Raw genomic sequence first — 21113 nt, 5'->3', positions numbered from 1 at the left:
AAAAAAAAAAAAAAAAAAAAAAACCAAAAAAGCCCTTGCTAATTGGGGTCTGCTATCTGCTAATGTGGCATTTATCTGGGTCATAGGCTCAAGCCTTTAAAGAGTGGTTAGGATATAAATGATAAGTGAAATTATAACTTCAGCAATTTCCCTTATCATTATAAAGTGGGAGGTAACAGAGACTTCTCAGTGTTTTGAATGTGTGTTTAATCATTCTGCCTTGATTTAAGTTCAAAAGTGCAAACCCATCTTTGCATCACATTCTGAAGGTTAACCCTGTCTTATCCAGCAAGTTACAGGCTTTAAATCATTCAGTAAAATAGGTAAATGTAATTGCCATTAGGCTTTAGACATGGCATAACTTTTTTTGTCTTCTGAGTGAGAATTTATGTTATTACTGATTATTTCACTAACTGGTAATATGGATGGGATTGATTGTTAGAATACTGATAACTTCTCACTGTTCTCCACTAAACAAATGATAGAATAATTTAATATTACTTTTGAATTAAAGTTTTAAGGACCATAAAGTCAGAATCTATAGATGTTTGTTTTCTAAATTGTTTTTGATATTGAGTAGAATAAAATATTAGTAAATGTTTGGGGAAAAAGCCTCAAACTTTATTCCCTCTGTTCTCATAGCTCAACAGTCATCAACACAGAAGACTTCTATAACCAAATACATGGGGTGTTTTCCTCACTATCAAGTGAGCAATTATTTCTGCAGTGGACACCAACTAGGTGTCCTTCAGTTCATTTCCTACACCATTTACCTGGAGATAGTGTCAGATCCCACAGATTGAGGGCTTAGTCTTCAAAACTGCCCCTTTCCCACATCCTTCAGACACCAGTCACAAGTTTGGGCCTCCGGAACTTAAAACTTGACTAGCTTCAAGTTGGAGTTCCCATGCCCCCACTTTGGGTTTGATTAATTTGCTAGAGCAGCTCACAGAACTCAGGAACACTTACTTTGCAAGTTTATTGTAAAGGATATTGCAGAGGATATAGATGAAGAGATGCATAGGGCGAGGTGTGGGGGAAGGGACACTGAGCTTCCATGACCTCCACTAGTTAAGTGTTCAGCTAGCTATTCGGAAGCTCTCTGAACCCAGTTCTCTTGGGTTTTTATGGAAGCTTCATTCCTTTGGGGTACGGGGTGAGACCTTCTCTGGAACGAGAGTCTTACAATCCACAATTTAAAAGGTGGGGGGTGGGGATTAGAGACCTGCCTTCAGGTAGGGTGAAAGGAAGAGAGCAGGAGAAGGTTGGAATGAGTCTGTTTTCCCAGCCCTAAAGCACCGAATATTATGACAAGATTGCAGCAAGTGCTAGGGGAGTTACTAGCCAGGAACTGTGGACACACACACACACACACACACACACACAACACACACACACACATACACAATAACACAATAAATCATCCACGGGATCTAAATACGCATGCTATAGTAATGCCCATTTACTTACCATCTAATTTATTAAAAAGAACATTACCAGGAAAACAAGTGAAAACAGAAGGCTCCTTTGTCCTTGTCCCTCATCCAAGAGGTACTCCATATCCCGAATTTTGTGTTTATTGTTCATTTGCATTTCCATGTTTGATTTCTTAAAAAATGTATTTTTAATGTTTTTGAAATTTTTTTTGTGAAAAAAATCATTGCATGTATTCTTCTACAACATACCTTTTTTGTTGTTTGTTATTATATTCCTGAGATTTATTCTGTTTCAGTGTAGCTCTGGTTTATTCATTTTCATTGTTTTCACTGCTGTGTGATATTCCAATGAATTAGTATGTCATAACTTTTTCATTCTTCTGTTAATGGAAATTTGAGTTGTTACAGGTTTTTCTATTATAAATAGCACTTCTCTGGACATTCTTATGCCTGACTCTTGGTGCCTGTGTGCAAGAATTTCTCTTGGGTATACTACCAGGAGAAAATTTTTTGGGTCATAGGTTATATGTTTAGCTTTACTTTGATGATACCAGATGTTTTCCAAAGTGATTGTACTTTAAAATAAAAAAATGGGACATAATTAAAAAGCTTCTGCACGGCAAGAAAAAAAAAAAATCAAACAATCTCATCAAAAAGTGGGCAAATGATCTGAGTAGAATTTTCTCAAAAGAAGATATGGCCAAAAAACATACAAAATGTGCTTAATATCACTAATCATCAGTAAAATGCAAATTAAAACCACAATGAGATACCACCTTGCTCCCGCCAGAATAGTCATTACTAAAAAGTCAAAAAAAAAAAAAAAAAAAAAGATGTTGGCATGGAGTGATGAAAAGGGAATGCTTAACTGCTGTTGTGAATGTAAATTAGTACAATCACCGTAGAAACCACTGAATACCCAAAGGAAGAGAAGTCATTATATAACAAAGACATCTGTACACGTGTTTATTGCAGCACAGTTCACAATTGCAAAGATACAGAACCAATCTAAGTGTCAGCTGATGAGTAGATAGAGAAAGTGTGATATATGTACATCATGGAATACTACCCAGCCATTAAAAAAAGAATGAAATGATGTCTTTTGCAGCAACTTGGAAGGAACCAGAGGCCATTATTATAAGTGAAGTAACTCGGGAATGGAGAACCAAGTACCATGTGGTCTTATTTATAAGTAGGAGCTAAGCTGTGGGTACTCAAAGACATTCAGAGTAGAGGGAGGGTAGGCTGGAAGTGAGGGATAAGAAACTACATATTTAGTACAATATACACTACTTGGATGACTGCACTGAAATCTCAAGACTTCAGCATTAAACAAAAAACAGAAGTGGTTGTACTTATAGAGAGTTTATGTTGTTTCATATGCTAGCTAGGACTTGGTATTAACAGACCTTTTATTTTTGTCAGTCCAGAGTTGTGTATTACTCATGAACAGCAGTGTTCATTGGGCTATTTACATCAGTAAACTTGCAAAAATTTAAAAGGGCTTAACTGTCTTTAAAGGGCTTACATCATTCTTATATAGACAGGAAGTACTGGATAAAATGACAAGGAAGTGCTAGTGAAAGTTATAGACAAGGAGCTATTTTTCCTTGAATTTTTTATAATTTTATTGAGTTTCCCTTTTTATTGTGAAAAGTTTCAAACAAATAGGTTTAAAGAGGAATATAGTATAATTACAGTATACTCATCACCTAAGTTAACATTTTGCTGTATTTATTTTCTTTATGTGTGCTTGTATGTATATTGGGTGTGTGTATAAATGTATTTGTTGAAACATTTTGGAAATAAGACACAGGAAACACAACACTGCATCTATTAAATATTCAGCAGGCATTTTCTAATGACAAGGGCATTCTTAACTATAATTCGATTATCGTACCTAAGAAAACTAACAGGAATTCCCTAATTTCATCTGATAGGCCAATCTTAAATTTCTCAATTATCTCCCAAATGTCATTCATAAAAGCTTTTTTGTTTGTTTTGCTTTTTGGTTTTATAATCAGGAACCTATTAAAGCTCACATACAGCATTTGGCTGCCGTGTCTCTTAATTTAGAACAGTCCTCATTTTATTTCCATGATGCTAACTTTTTGAAGAGGCTAGTCAATTGTCTTGTAGAATGTTACAATTTTTGATGATCTGATTATTTCCTCAAAGTATCTGTAAGTTGTTCTTTTGTCCCTTGTAATTTCTGTAAGCCAGAAATCAAGCCCAACTGCTTTATTAGACTTTTGTGAAACCCATTTTTGAGAAAAGATTTCATTCTGTTGTCCAGGCTGGAGTACAGTGGTGCAGTTATGGCTCACTGCAGCCCCAACCTCCCGGGCTCAAAGGTTCTGCCTGTCTCAGCCTCCTGAGTAGCTGGGACCACAGGCATGCCACCATGCCTTGCTAATTTTTGTACTTTTTGTAGAGATGGAGATCTCCCTGTGTTGCCTGGGCTGCTGTCTAACTCCTGGGCTCCAGTGATCTGCCTGCCTCAGCCTCCCAAAGTACTGGGATTACAGGTGTGAGCCACCGCACCTGGCTGTGAAACACTGTTGACAAGACTCACAGGTGATGTTGCCTACCTCACATTTCATCACATTAGGAGGCACATAGAGGCTAGTGGTTCTATTCCTAGCAGATCACCATTGCACAGGTACTTTTTTTTTTAAGCTCACAATTGGCATATAATCTGTGGGATGATACTCTGGCATTTAGAGAGTAGGCATTTTCTCAACAATCTTTCTCCAACTGGTTTTAGCATCACAGTGATCCTTACCTGATAATTATTTCGGTGGGGGTTGCAAATGGTGATTTTCTCCCAAATTCTGTCATTTAGTAGCTGATTTTTTTTTTTTTTTTCCTGTAAGGAAGAGTTTTCCCTTAACAACTGGTGAATGAACTGTGTTCCACCATTCCTACCAAGAAGATAGATAATGGTTGTGTACTGGGCACTTCCAGTAGTTGCAAATGTTTGTTGTTTTCAGTTAGGACCTTTAGACTGTTTTCTTTTTCATATTCAAATTGTCTAAAATTTGATTAGTGTTATCACCTTTAAAGTGGCTTCTATATCCTTTTGAGTCTCCTCCATTACTCTCTGATTGCTTCCTAGCTCTCTGGCGTATGATAAAACACATTCTCTTATACTTTCCCTGCCCAAGATCTGCAATCAGTCTTGTTTCTAAGCAGCTCTGGTTTCTGGTAGGAATGTTTTTAGAAATCTAGATCTGAGTGCTAGGTATGCTTCCTCCTGTAGTGTCCTTGCCTTTGTGGAGGAGACAGATAAAACAGCTAAAGGACAGTCTTTGAAAGCAGCACAGTGTGAACAATTGTATAGGTAAAGACAAGCTCTGAAAGGCCTCATGAAGGAGTTAAGAACTGAATTTTGATAAATGAAATAGGTGTGAAAATCAAATAGATGAGTAAACAAATAAAAAGGTATATATTAAGGTGAAGGAGAGGACATTCTCTGCAGGGAAAGAATGTGTTTATGGAAGTAGGAGCAAGCTGAGGCATATGTGTAGTAGCAGGTAGATTAGCTTTACTTTAAGGAAGAGTCCAAGTACAGAAATATAAGGAAATGAAATGATTGTTAGAAGGGATAGAGGCTTTGCTGTTCAGTTGAATATTTTTTTCCAAAATATAAGTGTTTCCTTTTAAATATTTTTTTATAAAAAGCAATACATGATCTTTGCGGAAATTTAAAACAGAACTGTGTTAAGTGAAAATTATCATAATTCTTGCATCCTAAAGGGATTGTAACTTTGGTTTCTTATCTTTCCAGCCTTTAACATATGTCTATATAGAGGTTGAGAGCATGGATGTTGTCTTAAGAGGCCCTGCCTTCAAAACCTGGACTCGTTATTACTTACCTCTGTGTTTTTTGGACATGTTAATCTGTGCCTTAGCTTTCTTATTTGTAAAATGAGATATCTATAATAATAGTACCTACCTCTTGGTGATGTTGTGAGGATTAACTGTTAATTCTCTGTTTTCTGTAGTGGTTGGATTGTTTTACAATTCCAACACAATGTACAAGCGTTCTGATTTCTCCACATCCCCACCAACATTTGTTGTTTTCTGTTTTGCTTTTTTCATAGTAGTCATCCTAATGGGTATGAGCTGATACTTCATAGAGGTTTTGATTTGCGTTTTTCTGGTGATTAGTGATGTTGAGCACCTTTCATGTGCTCTTTGACTAGTATATATCATCCTTGGAGAAATGTCTATATAAGTCCTTTGCCGATTTTTAAAATTGTGATGTTGTAGGAGTTTTAAAATACGATCTGGATATCAGGCCATTACCAGATACATTATTTACAAATCTTTCCTCCCATTTCATAGGTTGCCTTTCAGTCTGTACCATAGTGTTGTTGTTATCCCCAGGGGATATTTGGGGAGGGTCAGAACCTTGTAGCCTCCAGCTGCATGACTCCTGAAACATAATTTCTAATCTTTTGGCTAATTTCTTAGTCCTACAAAGGCAGTCTGGTCTCCAGGCAAGAAGGATTTGGTTTGGGAAAGAGCTGTTATTTCTTTGTTTTAAGTGGTACCCAACCTATTTGGCACCAGGGACCAGTTTTGTGGAAAACAGTTTTTCCATGGACTTTGGGGTAGTGGGGACATGGTTTCAGGAGGAAACTGTTCCACCTCAGATCTTCAGGCATTAGTTAGATTCTCATAAGGAGCGTGCAACCTGGATTCTTGCATGTGCAGGTCACAATAGAGTTTGTGCACTCCTGACAATCTAATGCCTCCTCTGATCTGACAGGAAGTGGAGCTCAGGCTCCACCTGGTAATGCAGTAAGGCCAGCCTGTCTGCTGCTCACCTCCTGTTGTGCAGCCTGGTTCCTAACAGGGCACCAACCAGTAGCAGTTCGTAGCCTGGGGCTTGGGGAACCCTTTTTTAAACTATAAGTTTCTCCTAAAGTTAGTTTGGCCTATGCCCAGGAATGAACAAGGACACAGCTTAGAGGTTAGAAGCAAGATGGAGTTGGTTAGGTAAGATCTCTTTCACTGTTTCAGTTACAATTTTGCAGTGGTGGTTTCAGTAGGAAACGACTTGTTCTGGAAGTGAAATGAGAGCACCTTCTCTTAACTCTTGACTTTTTCACTCTTCAGTGATTTGCAGTACTGAAAATAAGAATTACCTACATAGCAAATTCCCAGAGATTGTGATTTAATTTGAAGTGGAGAATAACATGGCTCTTTATTTTTAACAAGAGGTCAAACCCCCTTTGTCATATAACCTAACATAGTTACACATTCCTCAGGTTCTGAGGAATAGGACATGGGCCCCCTTTGAGGGGCCATTATTCTGCTTACCACAATTCCCATCCTCCCCAAAAGATTGAGTTCAGTTTTAGCTTCAAAACTGAAAAATCTTTAATGTTGTAGATACCTTTTTATGCATTTGAAATCTGTTTAGGTTGTAGGTTGTAGAGATGGGCTTGACCTGGATTTTCTTTACTTAACTGTTGCAGGCTGTGGAGGCTACAGGAAGAGTAAAGAGAAAGTAGTGAAGATTCTAGCAGAGGATGGCGAAACTCATCCTTCAGAGCCCCTTGGGCAAACCTTTACGGAAAGCAGCTTTAGTGATCACTACGTCGTCCTAGGGATATTTTTTCTGTGTTTTTTTCTTAGCTTTTTTCGTGTCCATGTCTTACTAGTTTTATGTTTACAAAGATAAAACATTTGTAGGACTTTGTGAATTTTCTTAGCATTTTAAGTAATTTATTTGAGTAATTTTAAACTCTTTGAAGAAGAGGCCATTAGCCTCAAAACATAAATAAAGTCTATTGTCTGGTTGGATTATTCTTTTCATTTATTACTTGAGTTCCTTACTTGAATTCAATTAATTACTTGGATTCATTTTCCCAGTTTGTCACTTCTTACTATTGTCTGAAGTACGTTACATGAATGTTTTTTACTAAATGAAAAATCTTTCTAGTTATTAATCAGTCTGATCATTCAGTGAAGCATTTACTGAAACTCTAGCATGTGCCAGGCCCTCTGCTTGGCTCTGGGCAGTAATGGTAAACTTTGATATAGTCCCTTCTCCCACACAGCTTATGGCCTCAGGGCTGTGTCACATAGCAATTACATGGTTGATTGTGTATATGACTGATTGGGAATCTAGTTACTATAAATAAGAATCTGCAAAAATTTTCTTCCAATTTTTTCCAGTGTATGATTGGGTAATTGTCTAATGGTTCTTTTGAAATTCTTCAGAATAATTTGTTGACATAGAAATTGAAATATAACTGTAACTACTATATAACATTTAGCCTAGTGTTTCTCGCTTATTTGAAGTGAAGTTTAGGTTGCTTTTTGAAGTGAATATTTAACAGGTGTTAAGCTTTTCCCAAATATTTAATTTGCAAAGTTACAGGTCTTGGTTTTTGCAAATAGTTTACAATAACTATTGCTTATTTACAATATTTTTAAAAATGTTTCTCATTAAGGAAGACCTGACACTAATTTCCTTTTTTGTTCTTCTAGGAATGTTTCAAAGGAAGCTGGGCTACTCACAAGTTACTACATAAGAAAGCAAGTAAGTACAATCACATATTTTTATACCATTTGTCTTGGAAGTGAAATTTGTGCCAGAAAACAAGAATTTTTCCAGTTCTGAAAGCATCCTGAAAACTAGAATTATGATGTATTTTAAATTCTTTGTGGTATGTAATCATGTAAATAAAATTTGTCTGAATATCTTAATCTTCATTACATATTTAACATGAAAAGATGAGATAATTGTTAGTATAGATGAATTTTGCTTGAGCCATACCTGATAATGCTCTAATCTTTTGACACCCTCTTGTCTTTGCTAGAAGTGTTTGCATATTGTAGTCAGGGGTCATGTGAGTGATTTGGCTTCATTTAATCAGATCCTTTTTGCTGTGTTCTTTTTTTTTTTTTTGAGACGGAGTCTCACTCAGCCACCCAGGCTGGAGTGCAGTGGCACATTCTCAGCTTATGGCAACCTCTGTCTCTTAGGTTCAAGAGATTCTCCAGCCTTAGCCTCCTGAGTAGCTGGGATTACAGGCACACACCACTATGTCCAGCTAACTTTTGTATTTTTAGTAGAGATGGGGTTTCATCATGTTCACCAGGCTGGTCTCAAACTCCTGACCTCAGGTGATCCATCTGCCTCGGCCTCCCAAAGTGCCGGGGTTACAGGCATGAGCCACCGTGTCCGGCCCCTTTTGCCTTCTTTTAGTTTCTATTTGTATTGATTTTTCTACTCAGAACTCTTATTACTTTGCTTTTGGTGTTTTAATGTTATTACCTGCAGTCTAATGTTTAATTTTGTATTTTGAAGTTTTTTGTGTGACACCACAAAGTAAAACTATTAGCTGCTTCTTAGCTATTGCTGTCAGCCACACTGATGTCGCTGAGATTCAAATAGGCTTTTTTTTGCTCCTGCGAATTTATCCTGTAAATTCATGTCCTTAGAGTGCCTGGTCTAATACCACCTGTCACAGTTGCCAGGATGGATCAAAGCTTGGTGGACAGCATACGGTTCTTGGTATAAGGTCTCTGTTTCTACATACTTGATCTTGGTGTCTTATGTTCATCTACTTGTATATTTTTTTTAGGGGTTAGCTTATTTAATGAAGTTTAAGTGTAGTTTATTTTTAGCAAAACAAATCTAATTGAAGTCAGCCTAACCACCATTTGAAGGAACAGGGAAATAAAATTTTAAAAATATATATTTTCTGTGGTTGTATAAAGTGACATCTACATTTAATGGGCCTGCTAGGCTGTTGTGGGAGAAATGTGGTTAGAGATGAGGAAAAGTGATGTGACTCAGTGTAAGTTTATCAAAGCATAAAAGGCAGGACTTGTTGACTTGTTGATTTTTATTTGTTACCTCTGTCAAAGTGTAGACATGGGTTTAAATAATCTCATTTAACTTCATTCATGCATTACATCCTGTATTTCTAATGTGTCATGTATTTTGCAGAGCTCTTTGAACCAGTTATTAGCATTTTATACCCAGGAAGTTAAAGCATTGGTAAATAATAAAGGGTTGAGTTTAAACAGTATGTTAGTAAAAAGCTTAAAATGGGCCTCTACCTCAGATTTGCTAATTCATTGATGTGTGCCTGTTTCTTCAATACTGGATGTCTAAGGGCAGGGCTATTTCCCTTTGACTTATACTACAAAGGAATAAACAGCAGGTGTTCGCTGTGTAAAAAGAAGGTAATTATTACAACATTGAATTTAGGCTATTTGCATTTTATACCTCTAGTGTTTAGTGTGGTGCCATCTTGTAGCAGGTGTTTTCTTGGTTCTTTTGGGATAACTTTTTTCAGTGATGAGCCTGCTGTTCTTAATCTCTTTGGCTGTGGTGGATAGAGGTCTTTCTCAGTTGGCCACCTCCGTTTCTTTCATACCCTAATAAATTGATAACAAGGACACTGTTGTGAGTGACAGTTCTAGAGGAGGGAATGGTGTAGGGAAGGGTGATCTTCAGAGCCAAGAAGAATCTCAGGAAAAGCAATGGGGAAAAGAATGTTGCGCCAGGAAGGAACCAGTGCATCTTTAAAGCTAACACTTCATTCCAAGAAATGATAGTGAGATAACACATAGCAAGCTGTTCTTGTTATGAAGATGATATATTAGGTTTTTTTTTTTTTTAATTGTAGTGTCTGCTGATCTCTGATTAATATTCATGTGGGATATAGATCTATAATTTGCTTTTAATATAGTTGACTGCTTTTGGTATTTGAGCAATTCTGGTCTCATGAAATAAAATGGGTTATATTTCCCACTTTTGTATTTTCTGGAAGAAACTATGAAGAATTGGTATTATTTGTTCTTTAAATGTTTGGTAGAATTTACTAGTGAATCATCTGGATCTGGAGTTTGCTTAATCATAGAAGCTTAATTTTTTTTTCTTTTTTCTTTTTTTTACTATCTCCAGTAATGGGTATAAGCAAAGAACCTTAATTTTTTATTCAGGCCTTAGGAAATGTTCAGAATTTTTTTTTTTTTTTTTACTTGTCATAGTAAAGAAGACCATTCAAGATGGTAAGGTCCTTAATTAAAATGGCATAGCACTGATTCTTGGGTGCATGTTTTTTTACCCTGTATCTTCTGTCACAGTGTACCTTAAGCAGCATTTACTTTTTTAGTATGATCTGTAGAAATTGTAGCATTTCACATCTCAAGTTGCAGCATTTCACATCTCAAGTGTATTATTGTACATTTTTTAATATATCACTGACATATTCAGTGTGTTTGTTTCTCATTTCCTAAAGTAAAAGGTTGAAGAATTTGATAAGTATCTTGAATAGCCAAAATTAAAGTATAAAAACCACATTTAATAAAAGAACTCTCAGTAATACTTTTTCTTCTACTCTCCTATCCATTCACATTATTGTGCCTGATTTTTGGATTACAGAGAGAAAGTTTTATGTAATGTCTTAAACTGGCTTCCCCAAACTTTGTGACCATGAGTTACTCTAAGTCTTACCTCCAGAATGCTGGAATCATATTTATGTGAGGATTAAATAAGCAAATCCACGTGAAGTACTTAGCGTGTGTACCATGCATACTAAGTACTCAAAAACTATCATCTATGGAAGACTTGAGTCAGAATTTTCATCAGAAAATTCTGTCCCATGCAAAGCCTAGACATGTGTAGTTATTTTGTGTCAGCTGACCGGAGGAAGCAGCCTGCATAAAACTTTAAAGAATAAAGCCTGACTGTGATGAACTTTGGGCCAGACCTTGCATGTATCAGGTACTTATTGACACTACCTGCATTTTACCTGGGACTGTTGCATTGTGGTGTTTGGAAGACAGCTTACAAGTATTTATTTACCCTTTGCTATTCTTGGGCAGTCTTTTCAAAAAGACTAGTTATTATGCACTTTTGCTACCATCATCAGCTCAATTCAGATTTATTAGGTGTCTGTTATGTGGTTAGCACTTAAAGCTCAGATCAAACTGATCCTAAAATGCAAACAAATTTTCTTTTCAAGTGTGAATTTCCATTAAGTAAATTACACCTAGAGGTTAGAGAAGAACCTGCCATTTTCAACTTTAGTTGTCTTGGTAGCTTTTGGGTCATATTATTTGTTTGCTTCAAATTGTTTCTTTTTTTTGGTGACAGGTTGTTGCTCTGTTGCCCAGGCCAGAGTGCAGTGGTGCAATCATGGCTAACTGCAGCCTTGACCTCCTGGGCTTGAGCAGTCCTCCTACCTCATCATAGCTTTCCAAGTAGATTGGACTACAAGTGTGCGCCACTATGCCCAGATAATTTTTGTATTTTTTGGGGAGACAGGGTTTTTTCATGCTATCCAACCTTGTCTTGAACACCTGAGCTCAAGCAGTCTACCCGCTTTGGCCACCCAAAATGGCTGGGATTACAGGTGTGAGCTGCTGCACCTGGACCTAAATTGTCTTTTGAATATAGACTGTGGGAGGGTAAAGTCCAGATCAACAGGAAGCTTTAAAAGATTTTTACACCCTCACCTTCTCCCATTTCCTTCCCCAGGAGTATGTTAGTGCAAAAAGCCTGCGTCTTGATTGCTGTTGTCTCCTAGGTTTTGGGAGAAAGTTATTCTTGAAGTTCATGTGTCAGACAAAATCACTTGAGGCAATTCATAGCTGAAGCAGGCTCAGTTGGCCCCCATTTGAACTGTTTTCTGTCATGTTTGACCCAAGTGGCAATGAATGAAGTTTGTTTTTGTCTTGTGATGAGAAAGTTTTCCTATTGATGTTAACTTTCACAGTGGCTTTCTTGAATTCCAGAGGTGAGAAAGCTATTTTAAAATTCAGTAGCATGGTAGAATCTTTCTCTTACTTTTATATTATCTTCCAAAGTAATGTGAATGGATTTTCTATATTTTTACATCCTTGTCATTTGTACCTTAAGAGCCTTTACAAAGTTGGTCACATGTTCTTTATCTAAGAATGCTGGACAGGGGCTGGCATTCTGTGTCACTCTGCTCATGTGAAGCACATAGTCTCTGTTTCCTCATGTGTACAATAAAGAAATGACACTAGATTGTCTTTAAGATCCTCTGGCTTTAACATTTTATGATTCCATCTACTTTCCTTCATTTTATATTTTAAATAGATTGTTTAAGAGGGGTGTCGTCTTTTTTTTTCCAGACACTTCTAAAATCAGTTTGAAGTTTGACTTTTAAAACCTATGGTGGAATGACAATAATCAGGAAAAGGTCTGAGTGCACTGGGAGATGTTTAGGCCAATACTTGGTCTATGACGGACTTGTATTCCTGCTATTTAAAGTCTTGGTGGTAGTTTCATTTTACTATGTAGATAAGATAGCCAGTGTGTTGACGTTACAGGCACCAGAGAGGATCTTCTGTGTGAGTGGGATTCTTGTGTACATTTCAGTCAGTACATGTAGATTAATAAGTACATGATTGTGTGTATGGACATGATTCTTAATTTTTCTGCTGAATTTTCAGTAACTTTAAACGGATTGTTCCTTCCCTTTGTCTTTGCCTTTTTCCTGCCTCTTTCCTTTAACAGTTTCTGAAAAGAGGCAAATGATGGTCGTAAAGTTTTCAAAGCAATTTGAAATAATTGACTTGAAAGCCATTGATCAGCTTCGTGAGAAATAATTTTTTTTTTGAGATGGAGTTTCACTCTGTTGCCCAGGCTGAAGTGCACATAGTGTGATATTGGCTCACTGCACCTTCTGCCTCTCTGTTTCAAGCAATTCCCCTGTGCCAGCCTCCCGAGTAGCTGGAATTACAGGTGTGCGCCACCATGCCTGGCTAATTTTTTTTTTTGTATTTTTAGTAGAGATGGGATTTGACCATGTTTGTTAGACTCGTCGTCTCGAACTCCTGACCTCAGGCAATCTGCCTGCCTCAGCCTCCCAAATTGCTGGAATTACAGGCATGAGCCACTGCACCCAGCTGAAAAAGAATTATTTTTGATTTAAAATTTGCTTTGGGATTACTTAGGATCTTTTCTTTTAGTAAGAACATAATTCATTTGTAACATCTGATCTCACTCAGTTGGGTACGTTTTATGAGGGCTTATGTTGCATATTTTAAAATGGGCTTTCTGTAAATTGGTGTGGCAAGAATGCATTTAGAAAAGCTGTCTATGCTGTTTCTGTTCGATGTTGTGTAAAAACTTAGAATTATGTTTACGTGGAGTTTTTTTTCTTCCAAACCCTTAGCTCTTCGAAAAGGTGTTGATGAGGGTTTTGAATATAGCAGTAAAGCAGTAGCTTTGGTGATTTAGGTTTGGGTAGAGGTTTGATGGATTTTTTTTTTTCCCATTTATTTTATTGCATTTTAGGTTTTGGGGTACATGTGAAGAACATGCAAAATTGTTGCATAGGTACACCTGTGGCAGTGTGATTTGCTGCCTTCCTCCCCATCACCTACATCTGGCATTTCTCCCCTTGCTATCTCTCCCCAGCTCCCCACCCCCCACCGTCCCTCCCCTATTTCCCCCCAACTGACCCCAGTGTGTACTGCTCCCCTCCCTGTGTCCATGTGTTCTCATTGTTCAACACCCGCCTATGAGTGAGAACATGCGGTGTTTGATCTTCTGCTCTTCTGTCAGTTTGCTGAGAATGATGGTTTGGTGGATTTTTGTGCCTGGGCTCGTTGGCTTGGTTTTAAACAGGTAATATTCAAAGTGTGCTGCTGTTCACTAGCTTGACCACTGAAACATTCCTTTCCCTCCTTCTCCTCCTGCCTCATATCTATTCCTCTGCCTCCCAGAAGATGAAAAGGCAAAGCGAGAAGTGTCTTCGTGGACTGTAGAAGGGGATATTAATACTGACCCATGGGCAGGTTATCGATATACTGGTAAACTCAGACCACATTATCCACTGGTGAGTAAATAAGGTAATAAGAACTTAACATTCCAATTTTCTATTTTCCAAAAATGATACTTGTAATTTATTTTCCAATAGTGAATCATATAATCAGGATTGAGTTTACAAAGGAACTTGGACTTTAGCTCTTCAGCTCTTATGATGCATCATTTGGGAGCTAGTAGTTTGACAATCATGGAAGAAGTGGAAAAAAAATTTAGATGAAAGAACGAAAACCCCATCTCTAATAAAAATACAAAAAAAAAAATTAGCCAGGAGTGGTGCGCACCTGTAGTCCCAGCTAGAGATGGGGTTTTTCATGTTGGTCAGGCTGGTCTCAAACTCCTGACCTCAGGTGATCCATTTGCCTCAGCCTCGCAAAGTTCTGGGATTACACGCATGAGCCACTGCTCCTGGACCACACTTCTTTTCTTTCTTTTTTTTTTTAATTTTTATTTTTTTCACACACTTCTTTTTAAATTAAAAAAGTGTTAGTTCTTTCATCTAAATTTTTTTTCACTTCTTCCATGATTGCCAAACTACCAGCTCCCAAATGAGGCACCATAAGAGCTCAAGAGCTAAAATACAAATTTGAGCTCAAGAGCTAAATACAAATTTTATAAAAATACAAAATTAGCTGGGCATGGTGGCGCATGCCTGTAATCCCAGCTACTTAGGAGGTTGAGGCAGGAGAATCAGTTGAACCTGGGAGGCGGAGGTTGCGGTGAGCCGAGATCATGCCATTGTACACCAGCCTGGGCAACAAGAGCGAAACTCCGCCTCTAAATAAATAAATAAAATAAAAAGCGTGGAGTAAGGTAGAATAGATATTTTGTTGCTGGCACGATGGTGGTGTGTACAGTCGTTCCGTGGTATCCATGGGTGATTGGTTCTAGGACATCCTCCTCACTCCCCACACAGTTAGCAAAATCCACTGATGCTCATGTCCCTTAAAGTTAACCTTCCATATCATGGATTGTGCATCAACAGATGCGGAGCCCAGAGACATGGAGGGCTTACCGTATTACACTTTCCTAAAATGCTTTATTATGATATATTTCTCTCTTTCTGTTCTTGGCAGATAGGACTTAGCGTTTTAATATAAGAATTAATTCAAGTTGAAATCTATTTGTCACCCTTAAATATTTAAATTCTCTTTACTGATGATTTTCTTTTTAGAAAAGAAATACATCTTTAATCTTTAAAAATTAGAAACGTAGGAAAAACATAACAAAATCTCCTTAATTCTGCCTTCCAGAGATAATGACTAGGAACATGTTGGTATATTTACTTTGAGACATTATTTTATTGTTTATTGTTGTTAGCTTGCCAGTTTGTTTGGAATAATGTGGGTGTCTTATTATTAGTCTCTATCTAATCTTAAATCTTTGATGACCTTGGGCACTTTCCCCCTTTCTAAAATACTGAGAAAGGGGTGGCATTAACACCAGAAAAAGTAAAGTGTAATCTCAATGAAGTAGATATCTGTTATAATATTTAAGGTATCATTTAAAACTTTTAAATGGACTTTTTCTTCCCAGTTTTATTTATTTTTTTGTTGGTAAATCAGTTTTAACTAACTTCTTTGATGTGTTTAGATGCCAACAAGGCCAGTGCCAAGTTATATTCAAAGACCAGATTATGCTGATCATCCCTTAGGTAAGCTCTGCTATGTTGATTCTTCATTTTTCAATTTGTGGGCTTGATGACTACTGCAAAGTGAAGGAATGCTTTTCTTGTAGAATTTTTCAGTGCTATATTTCTAATAAATGCAAACAATGTGTTTTCAAGAAGCATTAAAATGTTGAAGAGAATTAAAGATTCTTGCCCCCATTAGAAATCTACTTCTGAAAACACTGTTTATGTAGCTGTTAAAGACTATATTTAAAATAATACTGTATTTTATGTTGTAATAACAACTTCTAGACTTACTAAAAAACCGTTTTAATTTTAATATTTCCTCCTATCTAAATTAAACAATATCTATTTAGGAAAAAGCAGATGGTAGAGGCCTGAGTGAATGCGTAACTAAAGACTTTGGACTAACATTAACAGAAGTAGTAATGTTGGTGATAGTGATAGTAATGATGAGAATGATGATGATAGTTCTCTTATAATAACTGATATTTATTTTTGCTTAACTATGTGTCAGGCACTGTGCTAAGTTCTTTGCACGTGTTACTCCATTTAACACTTTCAACACTGCTGAGGTAGGTTCTGTTGTCTTCTCCATTTTTATAGATAATGATACTGAGACACCCAGTGAAGATAGGTAATTTGCAACACAGGTCAGTGGAACAATCTCTGACCTTAGGGCCTGTACATATAATTAATTTAGGCTTTGTGAAATTACTGATTTTGCATGTCAAAAAGGGTCAACTATCACCAATTTTGTGTGGTTTAATCCAGCAAGCTAAGCTGTCTTTGCATTGTTCTCTAAGAAGTGGGGAACTGTATTACATACATTCTTATGAATATCATTTAAAAATTTTAGTTAAACTCTACTATTTCAGAAAAATTGAAGGAAAAGATAGTCTGAATGATAGAACACTGTTGAGGATGTATAATTTCATTATTTTTCTATTTAATATTCTTAAATGTAGTATTAGCTTGTATTTAAGAAAAACAAACATAGATAATAAGGTAAATTCTAACAATAAAATGTTATGTAGTGAAAGTAAATTCAGTTCCTTAGAGGTAACCGCTATTAACCTTTATGTGCAGAACTTTTCAGAACTACTCTATGTGTTTAAACACATTAGGACCCCGTCCCTGCCATCTGTACACAAATGCCAAAAACTATCTATACCTTTTCACCTTGCTGTATTTGCTTAATATGGTCTTAGAAATATTTCATATAAAGCTACCTCCTTTTTAGTGAATGAAGTATTCTGTTATGTGGTTGTGTATCATATTTCTTAAGACAGTCTCCTACTAACGAATGTTTAGATCATTTGCAGGTTTTTGCTTATTGCAATTTGACTGCGGTAACTACTCATATCTTTGTCCATATGTCAGAGTATTTCTGTAGGTTGATGATCTAAAATAGGTGGATCAAAGGATATAGATAGACATTTTTGATTTTGAGAGACAATACAAATTTCAGATACTTTTTGCCAGTTGTTACTTCCATTAAAAATACACGGGAGTCTCTTTTCTGCTGTATTTTTCCCAGCATAGTATGTTGCCAAGTTTTATGATCTTTGCTAATCTGAAAGGCGAAAAATGTTATTTTGCTATTATTTTAATCTGCATTTTAAAATTATGAGTAAGGTTGAGCATCTTTTCATATATTAAATTCATTTATATTTTCTTCTCTTTTGAAATGTTATTTATATCCTTAGCCTTTTTCCTCTGTTAGGTTACTAGTTTTTTCCATATTGATATATAAATGTTTGTATATAAGGGAAAAGAATCTTTTGATGTATGTTTTTAAAACTGTTTTTTCCCAATTGACCATTTATATTTTGTCATTACATTTATTACAGACTGAGTATCCTAAAATAGTAAAATTTATCAGTGTTTTACAGTGTGTATGGCTTTATGACCTAAAAAGACCTTTTTGGTTCAGAAGTTATAAAAATATATTCCTGTGTTTTCTTTCAGCATTTTAATGGTTTCACTCTTTTTTATGTATGATAAAAATCATTTCTATATCTGAAACTTACTTAGTAATAGGAGTTAAAAAGGGATGCAACTTAATTTTATTTTCTCAGAAGAATACCTGGTTATTACATCACCATTTATTTAAAAAATCAGCCTTTCCTTACTGATTTGAAATGTAACCTATATTATTGTATTACGTTCTCACATGTCTTCGGGTCTATTTCTGGATTCTATTCTCTTTCATTAATCCATTTGTTTAATCATGTACCATTGCCAAATTCTTAATTATCATAGCTATATAATGTTTAATATTTGGTAGGCCTTGTTGCCCCTACCTTTCCTCTTTTTCAGAATTTTCCTGGCTATTCTTGCATGTTTGTTTTTCATGTGAAATTTAGCATCACCTTGTCTGGTTCCCAATATTATCCTGTTGACATTTTTTATTGGGATAGTATTAAATTTATAGATTAATTTTGGAAGAATTGACATCTTTACAGTATAGAGTCTTCCTGTCCAGGAAGAGGGTATGTTTTTAAAATTTTATTTGACTCCTTTTATGTCTTTCAGTGGCTTTTTTAGATTTTCTTCATGTAGGGCTTTCATTGCTAAATTTATTCCTGGGTACTTCATTTTTTTAGTTCTTTTCGTACATAATGTCTTCTGTATTTTTTAGTTCATTATTTGTATGTGGGAAAGTTACTGATTTAGATGTATTTACCTTATAATATGCCAACTTGCTGAATTCGTATTTCTGGTCATTTACCAGGTAATGCACCAGATAATTCTTATACAGATATGTAATCATATCTGAAATTGAAAGAATTTTGTTCTTCCCTTTCTAGTTTTACATGTCTTCTTTCTTTCTCTTGTTTAATTGCATCTGCTAGTATTGCCAGGACAGCGTTAAGTAATATTGCTGATAGTGGGCATTCTGTGATGTTGGTTCTCAATTAGAGATTTATATTTATCATGTCAATGTTGTAGCTGGCCATATTATCAGAATTACTTTCCCTCTAGATGATTATTTACCTTTTCTTTCTTAATTTATGAATGATGAATTGGATTAATAGATTTGCCAGTATTGAACTATCCCTGCCTTCTGGTATGAATCTCACTTGCATCCTGATGTATTCTGTTTTTTTTCCCATTAATACTTGTAAATAAGATTAGTTGATGACATTATTTTTGTTAGATTTTGAGATAATTGCCCTCCTGGCTTTATTGCTTTTCATGTGTTTAAAACTTTAAGCTAACAAATTTTATTAGTGAAGATTTTTAGGGCAATATTTTTAAAACTTTGCCATTAGAAATGGCTTTTATACCATGATCTTTGTATGGGTATGTGTATGTAAATTAACAGATTTCATGGCAGTACTTATTCTTACTCCATATATTATGAGTATAATACTTTGTTATGCTGGTCTAATATTTTCTATCCCATTTATTTACTTTTAAAAAATATTAATTGTGGCCCAATAAAAGGTCACAAACTGTGGTTTAAAAAACTTTGGCTCCTGTTTCAGAAAATAGTGTAATTAATTAGCTGTTGATGTATAGTTGCTTCATGAGATGATTATCAAAGTAATTTGTAAATTCTATGGTACTTTTCAAATGTGTATCATGGACTGAGCTTGATTATCACACTGCCTGGCATATAATAAGTACTGCATAAGTATTGGCTGATTTCTAACAGGTCTGAAAATTTGTCCTGTAGAATTTTTCTTCAATTGGTTTAGCATGTTTCCTTTTTTAAAAAAATTAAATTACTTTTAATTAATTATTATTTTTTTGAGACGGGTCTCCCTCTGTCGTCTAGGCTATAATGGAGTGGCACCGTCTAGGATCACTGCAACCTCTACCTCCCAGGTTCAAGCGATTCTGCTGCTGCAGACTCCCAAGTAGTTGGGACTACAGGTGCATGCCACCACGCCCGGCTAATTTTTTGTATTTTTCATAGAGACGGCGCTTCACCATATTGTTCAGGCTGGTCTCGAACTGCTGACCTTGTGATCTGCCCTCCTTGGCCTCCCAAAGTGCTGGAATTACAGGTGTGAGACCCTGTGCTCGGCCTATTTTTTTTTATTTTTTGAGATGCAGTCTTACTCTGTTGCCCATGCTGGAGTGCGGTGGCATGATCTCAGCTCACTGCAGCCTCTGCCTCCCAGGTTCAAGCGGTTCTCCTGCTTCAGCCTCCCGAGTAGCGGGACTATGGGCACGTGCCACAATCCCTGGGTAATTTTTTGTATTTTTAGTAGAGATGGGGTTTCACCGTGTTCGCCCAGGTGATCTTGATCCCCTGACCTCAGGTGATCCACCCCTCTCGGCCTCCCAAAGTGCTGGGATTATAGGTGTGAGCCACCTCATTCGGCCTGCAAGTTTCCTTTTGATGTTGAAAATGATTTTTTAAAAAAATCTTATCTAGACCATCCCAAATTATGAGTTATTGTTGTGTGAAACCATGAGACTACTATTTTTATGCCAGAGGTATATAATTATGCTAATAAATACTACATCTTTTCATTCATTTTAGTTTTACTTACTGATTTTTCGTTCCAGGAATGTCTGAATCTGAACAGGCTCTCAAAGGTACTTCTCAGATTAAATTACTCTCATCTGAAGATATAGAAGGGATGCGACTTGTATGTAGGGTAAGAGTTATTTTTTTCCCCATGGGGTAAGAAATGTTTAAGCAGTATATGACATGGAGTCAGGGATTTGCTGATTTATAAACATAGCAAATGTTGTATTGTTAGACTGACTAGCCACACTCTTCATTAAACCATTGTTAGTATATAATTTTAGTCAACAGTTGTTTTCTTCTTCAAAGCTTATTTCAAAATTAATATGGTGGATAATCTGTATTTAGATGACAGTTCTTTACTTTCTGTATTCTTTTTTAAAAGAACCAGGTTTTTAATGATATATAAAAACATTTTGTCATTTTATTTTCACAAGTCATAACATAGGAGTAAGTTTAAGGCTCAGAGAGTTACGCTAAAGGCCTTTTTGTGAAATACCTATGATCAGTGGTAATAGTGGTTGGTACTTATCAGGTGAAAAAACATATTCTGAAGAAAAATATAATATGTTCATACTATTCATTTAGATATGATTCTTAAGGTTTTTATTCAGTGCTTTAAAAGTGATTTGATTGTAATTTTGTTTGATATTCTGGAGAACTTTCTATTCCTATGATTTACTTGCTGTGATCCTTTGAGGAATTATTCATCTTTTTTTTTTT

General features: G+C 36.0%; 1 protein-coding gene across 3 annotated transcripts in view; it reads left to right on the top strand.

Moving 5' to 3' along the window:
• The window catches only part of METAP1 (methionyl aminopeptidase 1), a 53075-nt gene that overhangs the window by 7402 nt on the left and 24560 nt on the right, over positions 1 to 21113 (top strand). For all 3 annotated transcript variants that reach the window (XM_017516191.2, XM_017516190.2, XM_017516192.2), the window contains exons 2-5: positions 7944 to 7995; positions 14172 to 14284; positions 15865 to 15925; positions 20429 to 20520. In XM_017516191.2, the coding sequence (XP_017371680.1) occupies positions 7944 to 7995; positions 14172 to 14284; positions 15865 to 15925; positions 20429 to 20520 (318 nt within the window). The remainder of the gene's footprint in view (positions 1 to 7943; positions 7996 to 14171; positions 14285 to 15864; positions 15926 to 20428; positions 20521 to 21113) is intronic.

Source organism: Cebus imitator, unplaced genomic scaffold (genome assembly GCF_001604975.1).
Source record: "Cebus imitator isolate Cc_AM_T3 unplaced genomic scaffold, Cebus_imitator-1.0 Scaffold575, whole genome shotgun sequence".
Lineage (NCBI taxonomy): Eukaryota > Metazoa > Chordata > Mammalia > Primates > Cebidae > Cebus > Cebus imitator.
Note: the sequence above shows the minus strand (reverse complement) of the source record. Positions and strands in the feature narration are given on the sequence as shown.